Source organism: Thermobia domestica, chromosome 9 (assembly GCF_964235325.1).
Source record: "Thermobia domestica chromosome 9, izTheDome1.hap1.1, whole genome shotgun sequence".
In the NCBI taxonomy this organism is placed as follows: Eukaryota; Metazoa; Arthropoda; class Insecta; order Zygentoma; family Lepismatidae; genus Thermobia; species Thermobia domestica.
In genome coordinates, this window is record NC_137462.1 from 185209658 (window position 1) to 185223294 (window position 13637).

A 13637-nucleotide genomic window follows, 5' to 3' on the forward strand; every position below is an offset into this window, starting at 1 on the left:
CGTTATCAACGCAGGGTGTTGGCCTAAAGAAAGAGAAGTGCGAAAAACCAACTGACTGACCTGTGCTAAATGATCACTAGAAGTTAGGTTTGCATTATAATTTGCTTAGAGTATTGATCCACACTTTTAACGTTGTTTCTGTGTTCGTGGATGACTTACATGTTCTTCGCTTGCGTAAATAAGTTTCTGAAGTAGTACTTATATGTGAAAGGAAGTAAGCCTCTTTTCACTTGGTTGTGCAAATGGAAGAGACTATCTACCATTTGGTATATTATAAGAGGTATAAATCACCTCTTTGGTTCGAAATTGAAACACAATAGCCTATTGATTTCATAGTCATATTATTGGCTAACACCTAGAACCACAAAAACACAGTCCTTAAGCACCAGGATCGATCATGCTTATATTTGCCTCCCTCCCTTAACTTAGAGAAAACATAGATATCTCACTTCGGTGAACCTCGAAAAGAACACATGTTATTTGAACACACTTGTGTAAACCATTTCATATGTGACCTGGGCTAGGTGCTTTGAATAATTTTGCTCCAACAGATTTGGACGACTGATTTTAAATTTTTAACACCTTTATTACAATCTTATTGGAATTTAATGCGCATAGTTCAACAATGCATACTGTTAGTTATGCATTATTCTCTGACTTGCCTTAATCCTAAATTACAAAATTAGTATTGAAATGCAATCTCCTGGCTTATTGAAACACTTTATTTTGACCCTTGAATCATTACCAACAACTAAGTGAACTCATTATGCGTATCTCAACTCATATCAAATCTACTTGTTAGCCTTCTTTCATTTTCAAGAAAAATTAAGAAAATTCTAAATTAAAAAAATAAATAAAATAAAATAAGTGTTAAAACCAACTAATGAAATTAAACTATAAAGTTCGTTTTCTATCAGGAGTATGTATGCGACCATAAGTGTGGGAAAATGAATGAACAGTCCTCAGTGCCTGGTCATGGTCATACGAGACCATAGCCTGGCTATACGGAAGACAGCACCTTGGTTTCCCCACTGAGATTTGTCCGAGATTTCTCCTTTCTCTATCATCACTTAAAACGAACGGAAGGATTCCAATGAGTTCTGCCACCTAAGTTAAAGTGTTACATGGCCTACTGTAAGTTTCTCTGCTAAGAAAAGTTGTCGCTGAAGTCCTGATCAGTAACACTACTACAGGACAATTTTCGCACACCAACTCCCCGCACAGCGGTGTGGGACCGTATTTATCGTTTTTTGTAATATATAATGAATCCTTCTTTTTATAAAGCCAGGTTCTTCCCGCTCTTCCGTAAACATTCAGCTTCTCACAATTGTGGAAGGATACACTTCCAGTCTCTGCCTGTCTTTTATGTAGAAACCGCAGAATTTGTTTATCCCAGTTCAGGAAATGTTTAGTAGCAAAGAATGCAGTTTGCAGTTTCTTTCCTAATATGAACTTCAGTCAGTAGAAACACCCACAACTTCCCTTGATTAATTAAGAAAATCAATCAAGGAGTCTATGAGTAATTTCCCCGACCAGAAATCATTACTTTTAATGCTTTACTCATTACTTTCCTTTCATTTCAATTCACCACATTTTCTCTTTCCTTTGTGTGTGTTTTTTATTCATTTATTTATTTCCTCATATATAACTTGAGAAACTGCCTAGCCTTAAAATTAATTACATACTTCACTAATAGTATCACATTAATATCAGTAGTTAATCATACCCCTCTTTTGTTTACATAGTCACCAATGTTCTGGGTCGTGAACCTCAGTGGTGTAATGGATAGGTTGACTTCTAGTCCATGTTCACACCTGTAGCAAGGTAACTTGTTGCATTCATGCAGTAATAGCGCCCATTACACACCACTCAATCCTACGTATGTTCTGGCTGTCATGTAAACCACATTAGTACAGTTGAGCTCAACACAATTGGTTCTGCATACTGGTTATATTTTCCCTTCATTTCTGCATGCGCCAGTAGTACATTATATATGCGCCATACTATTTCAGTAATATATCAGTTGTCATGTATAGCACATTAGTGAAATTGTGTAATTTTCAGTAATTTTGTCATTAATATTATTCAAATAAGGTTACTTCTCTATCTCAGCTGGTATCTTCCCCTTACACCACCACGACTACTTAACCTTTTTCTTTGATCTTATTTCACCTGTAACAAGGAAAGAAACGTGCATTTACGCGTTTTTCGCTATTGAGTAGTTAATAGGAAAATAATGTTGATAATCTGTTTTCATGCTCTTGATCTCCTTTTTAATTTCCGTTTATTTATTTGAAATAACTTTTGTGTATATTATTATTTATTTATTTATTTAACGTTGTACACAATCGATACGTATTATACTCTTCCTTTGTAAACTAACAGAGTTTACTTGTAATTTCTCGGAAAAGTGATCCTATATTTAATCTAAATCCCTTTCAAACGAGGGAATTCTAACATTGAGCTGCTCCTACTCAGTGGCATTCATGTCTGCTTGTAATACGATATTCATAGTGGTGGAAATACGTGCATTACTTTTATTATATATAGAAATTTGTGGTACTTTCCTGTGTTGCTTTTTTTTAATGTATTGTTTCAATTGTTACCATAGCAACAAGAGTTCCTCAGTTATCAACGATTCTGTGAATGATATACAATTCGCTCCTTTGATAGTGGGATAGTGCAAGCCCCAAAACCAGTTATTTCCAAACAAGCAAAATCTTGGATAGAAATTCCTTATTTTCCACAATTATGGACAAAAATTAAACGTATTCTTGAAAAGCATAACATATTTGCTTCAAGTATCCTCCCAAAAAGTCTACAAAAACATCTCACCGGATTTAAAAGCTATTTTGTTGATCCGCTAAATAAGTCAGGCATTTACCGCGTACAATGCGAATGCGATTCCTCTTATATAGGACAAACGAAACGCAGCATTAACAATCAAATTAAGGAACATACTAGACAATCAAAAAAGTTACAAGAAGAGGGCATGTTAGTATTGGCGCTTCATTTAAAACAATATACACATAATATAAAACACGTTGCAGTAATAGATTCAGCAACAACAAAGAAAAAACGGGAGATCAAAGAATCATTCTTTACTCATAAATACAAACCTACTTTAAATCTGGATACTGCCAACATTGGTAATCTTTGATGCATATTTTGAATTTGACAATAGTAACGTAACATATACGCCGCGCTCCCTTCGATTCAGTTTTTTTTTTTTTTTTTTTTTTTTTTTCACTTCCCTTTGCCTGTGACATTTCAGGATCCATTTTTTACGTTACATTTAATTATTTAGTGGTATGTATTCCTTGTTTACACCGACGGAATCAGCTTTAAGTTCCGAAACGTTTGAAAAATATTCAGGCTTTCCAAGGGAGGATTCATTGGTAAATACAACTTTTTGTTAATTTGAATCATCCTCTCATGCGCCCATAATGTAATGTAATTGTAGTGATTAAACCATGTTTCACTGTATATGCTTCTGCTGAAGATGGGATCCTTACAATATATATATATATATATATATATATATATATATATATATATATATATATATATATATAAATGTATGTTAGAAGTACGTTTGTGTCTTAATACAATACTCGTAAAAATTATCCGAGGTAATTGGAACCGAGCCTACTTTGCATTCTCGGATAAATACGGAGATCAACTGTTATCAGATACAGTAATACGCACTGTAAGTGACAAAACAGTTTCTTTATTACAGAAATTGTTTCTTACAATAACTAAGATATAGAAAAACCAATATTTTATATAGACTACATAAAGTATCATAGAAAGTGATTTTTTTAAAAAAAGTCATTGATTGTTTCTGGGACATATTTTGATGCAGTGATGTTATAGCGATACACGGTGATAGGCGGCTGAACCCGATGATTTGGATGATTGGCACGCCTGCGTATTGGGCATAGCCATCTGACCCATGGCTACCTGTTACGTAGGCAGAACCCGCATTCCTGCACCCATTGTTGTGCATTACTCACCATCTGATATCTTCTTGTGAAATGTCTTCCTCTTGCTCCTGAACAAGCTCGCCTTGGACTACCAGCCAATATGTCTGCATTGCTTGGGGACAATGTCTAAATGATCCAGAAAGTTTTCTCCTACCTACAGTCTGTACACAAGTACTGACTGCTTTGTGAGTGCATTTCTCACGTTATTATTATTATTATTATTATTTATTTATTTATTTCTCATTTTATCTAATGTTTCTCTGTGTTTTCATGGTTTTTTATGCTTGTCATAGCATTTCCTTCTTTTTATATTCTTTTGTGCACAGTCATATTCAGTACTAATTATGTGCTGCCCCACTTGTGTTCACCTATTGCCGAGCTGCCCCGGCAGAGAAGATTAACATGTCATTGTGTACTAACCAGTCCTTGTGTTTGTGTATGGGACATTCCATGTGAAATCAACCAATGAAATGGCAAAATCTGACCTGACGATCTTAGACTTTTGTAAAAATTGGTGCACAGCTTTATTACAGTGGAAGATGAAAAAATCCCAAATATTACCTCTCTCCTTCTGAAAGTGTCCCTATACAGGGTGTTAAAATATGTCAAAAAACGGCATTTTTTCAGTTACAGTGATTATTACAAATTGCCATAAAATGGTTAATATATGCACTAGAGACGTGGAACAAACACCATTGGAAAGCTTAAAGATTGCTCTACAAATTGTACTATATTTTAAAAACCTGTAAAATAAAAAATAACACTTCAAAAATTTAAATTAAGATTTGAATTTTGAATTTCGCATAGAAATGTCCCTCTGAATTTTTTCAAAATTATCCAGATTGTAGTCTCATTTGTGTACTAAAACATCACAAAGTTGCATTTTGGGACTCAATGGGATCCGATTCAAAATTCAACATAAGCCAAGCATTGCACGATATTAACCATGTAAATATCTGGGTTCAGATCGATAACCATTTACCTGGAGCTATTTACCTGCAGCATCAAAGGAATTTATATTCAATTTCATTTGTTTCTTGATGTGTTCATTTGAATTTACACAATTATCCACCTTTTGAGTTATTTACAGAGGTATTACGTTTCTAAACAGTACTTAATACAGGTCATTATTCTTGTTAGTCAGTGTGGATGTTTCTAAATTTATGTTAGCTACATTGCTACATGTTATTTTCATTCCTTTGTTTCAGGATTGCTATTGCAGAACATTTTATAAAAGGGAGGGATATATTTTCCTCCCTTTCACAATATTTGTATCAAATGTGTTATGAAACACAGTAACACTGATCACAATCATTTCACACATTTTCAGCACAAACAATTAGTCAGTAAATTTTTTTTCCTATTTCAATTATCCACTTCCACATATCTGTGACAGCCTTTGGTGCGACTGGTTCTAAGTTCGATTCCTGGTGAAGACACTCCGTCAGAAAGGTTTAAAATTCCTTTTCATTCCAGCCATCATGAGTGAGGTTTTTCTAAGTTTTCCTCATTCACACCAGGCAAATGCCGGGATGGTACCTAAGGTAAAGGTCTCAGGCCACTTCCTTCCTTTTTCACTTTCTCATGTGATGTGATCACCGAGGAAGTCATCCCTCATTCGTAAAGACCTAAAATGACCATAGATACCTAAATTCCAGAAATATAATTCCTAATTATTTTAGTATTGACTTAACATGCGTTTTGATACTAAGAATAATATGCATTAAACATGTTTATTTGTATTTCACTTTTTTTATTCTTTCTTGTTTTAGCTCTTAACTTGAAGGAGACGAAGCATATAACTAAAAATATTCACAATTTGAAGTATTTGGAACCATCAAAGCATGGAATTACCTCTATGGTATGGGATTCTTCTACAGACGAGAGAGATTTAATTTTAGGATTAAGGGATCAGACTGTGAAGGTATATGACTCAGATTTCAAAGCCTTTACCACAAGCATCAAATTGGATTGTGGTGTAGGGCCAGTAACGGGAGTTCTCAAGTATGACGAGTAAGTTATTTTTCAGTTCTCGAAGATGAGTTGTTTAACATCTTAATGATGATAATGAAAGTTCAAACTTCCCTAAACACATTCCAGTCTAATGTTTACTTCAAATTTTTCAGCTACAAATTTCGCCACTCTCAGCACGTGCCTTAATGACATTCTAGTTGCGTGAAATACTATACTTCTTATGAATCTTCTTCCTTGTAAGGATACTGGTGAAGTATTGCTCTTCAGTATTTAAAACAGAGTTTTATTAAAGAATACACTGAAGATGGCGAGAATTTGTTGCTGAAACGTTTCTAGTAAGTGTTAGACTCGGATATTTTTAATGTAAGTGTGATCTCTCATTAATAATGGGTTGTGTACTGTGAAATGTAATTTTTGGGCATGAGAAATGAAATAACAGTAAGTTTATTACCAAAGTAGATATTTAATCAAAGTAATCACGCGTGGTAGTAATACATATCTCCCAGCGAGTGTCTATTGCCTGTTCGGGGGGGCAGCAATAATCGGAATTACTCAGAGACATATGTACAAACTATAGGGCTTGAGATTCTCCCTGCATCTCCCCCCCCCCCCCTCAAGTGAAACTTGAAGCTAACCTTTTTTTTTTCATTCGATATGTAATACATAATGTTTTATTTTCGATTTAACCCCCGTCTTCGAAACAAAATCCTAAATACGCCACTGAATTTACTGTTTTAAAGTAATAAAGTTGACAGGAGAGTTTTATTCTATGGATACTCCATAAAATAATACAAGATAAAAACTTGTCACATTTTTACTGATTTTGTTCTACTTTTTTGAATAGGAAGTCTAAGAATAAAAGTATTGCACCATTTAAGATAAATTTTATTTTGTTTCACCTAATTGCAGGAAAAGTTCAAAATAGTGTATACTGTACAGTGTGCACACACGCAATGTAAAATAAGCAAACAGCAACCCAGAATGTGGCTTTTTTTAAATTTAAACGTACCTACTATTCACTGGTGAATGATTACACAAATGTTAGAAGGTAGGCCTAAGATAAAACAGGGTGTCTGCTGATACTTGAACTAATGGAAATTAGTATCGACGCTGGAAATAATGAGAAATGAATTGAAAGTTATTGTGTAATACTGGAAAAATTGAGATCATTCAAGATGGCAGTTCCATCATCTGTGTATAGGAGGTGATGGGATTAACTGGCTAACCACTTTGAAATTAGCTAGTTCGAGAAGAAACTGGATAGTATTTATAGTATAAATGTTTATAAAATCATATCTTTTAATTTATTTTATATGCAGTTTGTATTCATTTAATATTTTATATGTCTAGATAGTAGCACATCTAAATGTAAACATAAACCTTAAACATGTTACTTTTTAATATTTGTAATTAATTTGTCTTCTGCTTAACAGTATTTCTGTACCAAATGTAATACGAATGTTTAAAAACAAAAAGATTAAATATACGATGCAGTAGTACGATGAACCAGGTGTGGAAAAGGTTAGCTGTGAGGAATGTATTTAGGCCAAAACACACACACACAAAGAGAGAGAGAGAGAGGAGAGAGACAGAGTGGATTCTGATAGGCATCTGTGAGAAATAACGTAAAAACACTCCTCTTCCCCCTTTTTTTTATTTATTTATTTTTAGCCCACTAGTTTCTGTGTATTCTTTCTATTAGAATATTGAAGAAGACTGCTTTCTCAACATATTTTACAGGTTGTTAAATATCACAGTAGCGTTCACCTCTGGTGCTTGGGGTCTCAGATTCGATCCCAGTCCCCGCCAAGTGAACTTTGTATTGGACAAAAACCATGTGCGTGGGTTTTCTCGGGGTTCTCCCCTTTCCTCCCACTTTCTTCATTCCACCATTTCATTCATTACTCATCATTACCGTTTCCTTTAGCCTAACCGGCATAACCGCGGGACGTAAAACTCACAGATTTCTTTTTTTTTTTTCATTTCAAATATGACAGTATTTTTTTTTTTTTTTCAGTTCAGCGTAGTATACTGGAATTGTTTCTAGCAGAATTTTCCAAATATATTTCATCTTCTACACTAGCTTCTTTTATTTCAACAATCTTGGATACAGTACTTTATTTTTAATGACTTCGTAAATTTTGGTAAGAGAACTTGTTTCTTGTTTTGTCGTTCTGTTTAGATCTTTAGAAACCGATTTTAAATGTGAGCTTGTACCTCCTGCTTTTGCAAACATTTCTTTAATCTTAAATTAGATACAGGTCGTAGTGTCCTCGCCATTATGCAATATTAAGAAAAAGTAACTTTTTCATTTCAAAAAACTCCACCAATCAATAAAGATATATCCGTGTCATTCTAATTTAAATCCTTATACGCCATCATTACTAACCCGTAATATTTCTTAATGATAGAAATAGTACTATATTGAATTAACCAACATATATATATGTCAATTCTGGAATTTTCAATGCAGAATCTTCTAACATTTTTTTTAAATAGTTGTGCAAAGTATTTTGTCTTTTTGGATATTGTTGAAACAGTTTGTATTAGGTTGGTGCGAGTGAAATGTCCGTATTTGACGTCTGATCGGAAATTCACCTCAGCAACACAACATATGGATAGACAACAGTCATGCGTCTATTGTCACAAACTCTGGACACGTTCAGCAAATAGACTAGGGTACCCATACAGTATTGAACAGCATCGTAGGGAAGTGCACCATTGAGAGTACACAATTGCGAGGGATTTTTCTTTACGGATTCAGACTGGGACATTCTGCACAGCAAACCGTAATAAAAAATAATAGTGCGTTTGGGTAATGAATGAGTGCAAGAACGCAAAAGTATTTTCTTTTTTTATCTCCTCCAAACGAATGTGGTAGATTAGTATTCTCAACGAAGTCATTGAAAAGAATAACAATATCGGTTCAAAATACGAATGTTTAGTATATAGAATTTGCATCCAAACTATTCATTCTTATTTTGGAAAACACATGCACTTTTATTTTAATTTCCTGGGGGAGAGGAGAAATCTCAAAATTTGGAGGGGGGACAGTAGCTCTGGTCACCCCCTGAAAGAAACTGCTAAACTGTGGCATGTACTTCTTTACACACATATTACATGTAATTAAAGCGTGATAGACGAATGTTCGAGTGATGTTACGTATCAGCTATCAGCATGATATTAAACTTCGTTCATTTAATTTAGTAATTTCTCCTTTATTATTATTTAAGTTTTCTGTTTATATTGGTCTGCAATTTATACAGTGTAACACCGTGTTTAGTTCTTTTCATAACAATCTTTTCTAAGTTATTATTCTCCCTTTCTGCTTCAAATGAAATATCCATGTTTCTCTTAATAGCTTGCTGGTCACAGCGGTCGAGTCAGGACCCATTAAACTCTGGAAGTACGAGTCCCCTGTGCAAGCAGATGTATTGAAATATAGGGGAGGAGGAGATCTAATATTCAAAGGTTCTGACACGTGGAGTGACCAGAAGGGCTTAAAACGAAGGACATTGGAGTGTATGGTACAAAATCTCTCTGACCCTAAGATAATCGCTGCTGGTGGAAAGGAGAACGGGCTAAAACTATTCGACTTGGAAAGGGAGTTAGAATGCTGCTTCCAATCCAAAAATGTGAGTATCATTGGAGAAGTACGTTCATGAGTACTAATTATTATCATAAGGCTTCTTCTGTTCCTAACAGGTATCATACTGTAGTTGAATGACCTATACATATCGTGGTTCCAGCCAATCTTTTCACCTTGACGTAAGAATAATCCTTTTTAGTAGGCACAGCTGCTGCCTTAGGATTCATAGTTGTGCAGCCGCGCTATTTTTATTTATTTATTTATTTTTTTAAATCCATAAGAAGCTTTTTGAAGAATTAAAGTAGGTTTAATATAAATGACTTTACTCCGTAGCGCAAGACAATATTGATGCATCTCACGAATTTATAAATAGACACATACAGGGTGTTCCAATGAAATCTTTGAGTTTTACGTCCCACGGTTATGCCGGTTAGGCTAAAGGAGACGGTGATTATGAGAAATGAATAAAATGGTGGAATGAAGAAAGTGGGAGGAAACGGGAGAACCCCGAGAAAACCCACGCAGGGTGTTCCGAGAGAAAATCGCGTCTCTTTTGGAGGTGAAGGGGGGCAGTTCTAAGTAAAACAGTTCTTATAACAATGTGACTGTGTCATGTTCTCAGTGGTTTGAGCTAGGGATGGCCTTTTTCGAAAAATCTGTTTTTCGATTTTCGGAAATTTCATTTTTCGTTTTTTCGTTTTTCGCTTTTTCGAAAAATTTTTCGTTTTTCGTTTTTTCGAAAAATTTTTCGTTTTTCGTTTTTCGAAAAATTTTTCGTTTTTCGTTTTTCGTTTTTTCGAAAAATTTTTCGTTTTTTCGAAAAATTTTTCGTTTTTCGTTAAATTTTTCGTTTTTCGTTTTTCGAGAAATTTTTCGTTTTTCGAAAAATTTTTCGTTTTTCGTTTTTCGAAAAAATTTTCGTTTTTCGTTTCTCGAGAAATTTTTCGTTTTTCGAATAAAATTTCGTTTTTCGTTTTCGAAAAAGTCATTTTTCGAAAAAGTATTTTTCGAAAAAATGTGGCCATCCCTAATCTCAAGATTAAAGAGATTCGCAGTCACGTCCGGATGTGTGCAACATTGGCACTAGTGCCCGTAGAGTATATTTCTGATGGTTTGTTGATCAACATGGAGGTTGTCCGATTAGACGAAGAGTCGAAGTCTTCAATGATTAGGAGCAATGGCTGGAAAATCCAAATTTTTCTCCGGAAAGTTGGAATTGTAGCAGTCACAGGAATCGAACAAATAAAGCAGTAGAAGACTGACACAAATACTTAAACAAAATATTATCCAGAACCCCTGCACATTTCCAGTCTTGTGAAGACTATTGAGGGAAGATTCTATATGTAATCATGTTTTCAGAAGAATGGAAATGCTGAGCATTACTCAAAAGAACGGAAAGCCATGTATATGAAAGTTGACGATAGGATACAGTCAATACTTCATAATTTGAGAGAACATGTTGACCTGAGAAAATGTCTCAGTCGCTTGAGCTTTGTATGTACATAACCTTGAACAATTTCCTATGGGGGTGCGGTGGCTCAGTGGTAGAGCGTTCACCTCCGGTGCTTGGAGTCCCTGGTTCGATCCCAGCTCGCACCGTGTGGACCCTGTGGTGGACAAACACCGTGCTCGTGGGTTTTCTCGGGGTTCTCCCGTTTCCTCATTTCGTAGCGTTGCACCATTTCATCCATTATTTTGCTCATTAGCATCTCCCTTAGTTACGCAGCCCCATTCGAGGTCCCTCGTGACTATATGTTTAGCGTATGCGTTTTCGGCTCGGGAGACCGGGTTCGATTCCAGCCTGGAGCTTAAGTGGTTTGTATCTCATGTTATGCTGAGTTCACGTCTCTATAGCTGAGTAGGACGCTAAACTAAAACCAATATCCTCATCATCATCGGAACACATTTGCAAGGTGTTAAGCTTAAAATAAAAACTAGATTGCGAATCTTCTATTTATATGTTTTCTTTTCACTTGAAAAATATTTTGAGTCTCTTTAAAAGAAGAAAACACAACAATCATTTGAGATTTTACATTTAAAGAAAGAAAAACATGATTAATTAGGCTTATATTATATGGAACTTCTCCACTTTATAGTATAAAAATTTGAGATGGGCCATTTATCTTGATACGCCCATGTAATTTTGAAACTAATTGATAAAAATGGCTGGAATTTTGTAAGATGCAAATAACGACAAGGGAACTCTGTCTAATAAACTCTGCAGTACCAACAAATTAATAGTGTTGCCAACATAATATAAAGTTATATTTTTAACGCCACTATGCCATGTTATTACATATCTCAAATCTAAATATTAAACGAAACCTTACAACACAAATTTGTTATTTAGTGTTGCAAATTAAGGACGCTGCAATATGACAAGCATCTAAACTTCAGAAACCTGATAATAGTATTAATAAAAGCAGAGGCGGATTCAGGACGAACTCAGCGGTGAGGAAAGAAGGTAGTGAAAGATTATGTTTTCTCTCTCACCGACTTTTGCAGCACTGGTGATTGTGAAACTTAGGGAGGTGAATAACCTTTCCCCCCCTGGATCTGTCCATGAATAGAAGTGAGACGGACAGTGAAATGCAAACCCGAAATACCGTAGTGTCGAATACTATGACCATGGCTTATTTCGAATGAATACAAGACATTGAAAATTAGACTTTTTTCGAAAAATTTCTTACATAAACAGAACGTCTAATCACGTAGGTAATTCTCAAAAGACGTAAACTTCTCGGAGCCGTTACAGCAATTTGATATCTCAAATCGTTCAGGAGATATGGAAAACGTGAATACTGATAGTGACACTCCTAAAAATGACGTATTTGGGGATTGTTCGTAATGTATCTTGATTCTCTTTGCTTTTATAACATTACAGAAACAGATTTTGGTACTTGTAATTACAATAAATTCTTGCAATTACATAATTTTAACCAGTGTTGCAAACTTTACCAATGTGTATCACATCTCCAGATCAGTTTGAGATATCAAATTGCTGTAAACTGCATTATGATCTTTACGTCCGTTGAAAACCTTCTATGTTGTTGGATATGATACTCATCCAAGCAGTTATCGAAATAAAATCTTTCTGGAAAAAAAGTCAAATTTTCAATCCCTTACGTGAAGACTAAGGAGCATGGAAGTTTCTTAGTTGCGGCAAGTGACTTGCCAATAATGGCAGAATACCTATGATGACAACTTTGTACCTATTTATTTGAAATAAATCATATCATGATCATAGTATGTAACACTAATGTACTGTGGATGTGCATGCCCCGTCCAAGTTATTATTTATTACTATTATAGAAGCCTAAAACATTTGGATCTTTGAAGGCCCGTGCTGGCCCACCGGGACATGTCCCGGTGCGCCCTCCGAAACATCTCATTATAAATAAAGGTACAACTTTTTTATATATATAGATCTAATAAATTCTTACATTTATTATTGCTAAAGAACTGGTGGTGAATACAGCGCGTTCTTTACATAAGACGCCCTCGCGAACTACATAAAAAATAAACAGTTTTATTTATTCTTCTGTAAGGCACAATTTTGTACAATGAATACATACTGTTACTGTTGGTAAAAAGCCCATGAAGGTTACAGTGCGCCCTCTATATAAGGCGCCCTTGCGGAACCTCACCAAAGATAAACGGTTTTATTTATTCTTCTGTATGGCATAGTTCTGTACAATGAATGCATACTATTACTGTTGGTAAAGAACCCGTGAAAGGTACAATGCGCCCTTTATGTAAGGCGCCCTTGTGAAACCAAATCAAAGATAAACGGTTTAATTTATTCTTCGGTATGACACAGTTCTATACAATAAATACCTACTGTTACTGTAGGTAAAGAAACCGTGAAGAGTACAGTGCGCCTTTTACGTAAGGCACCCTTGCAAAACAACATCAAAGATAAAAGTTTAATTTATTCTTCTGTATATTGGTGGATCCACGACCACGTGGGGGCGGAGGGGGCGACCGCTCCCCCAAAGGTCTTTTACTTCCAGTTTACTTTCGGAAATAAAAATATTGCCTTTTCAATGTGGCCGATCCAATCTGTGTGACAAGCCTAGCAGAGTCTA

General features: G+C 35.1%; 1 protein-coding gene across 3 annotated transcripts in view; it reads left to right on the forward strand.

Annotated features, from left to right (window-relative positions):
- l(2)k09848 (WD repeat domain 74 lethal (2) k09848) overlaps positions 1 to 13637 on the forward strand; it is a 58565-nt gene that overhangs the window by 10195 nt on the left and 34733 nt on the right. For all 3 annotated transcript variants that reach the window (XM_081725625.1, XM_081725624.1, XM_081725626.1), the window contains exons 2-3: positions 5759 to 5999; positions 9322 to 9595. In XM_081725625.1, the coding sequence (XP_081581751.1) occupies positions 5759 to 5999; positions 9322 to 9595 (515 nt within the window). The remainder of the gene's footprint in view (positions 1 to 5758; positions 6000 to 9321; positions 9596 to 13637) is intronic.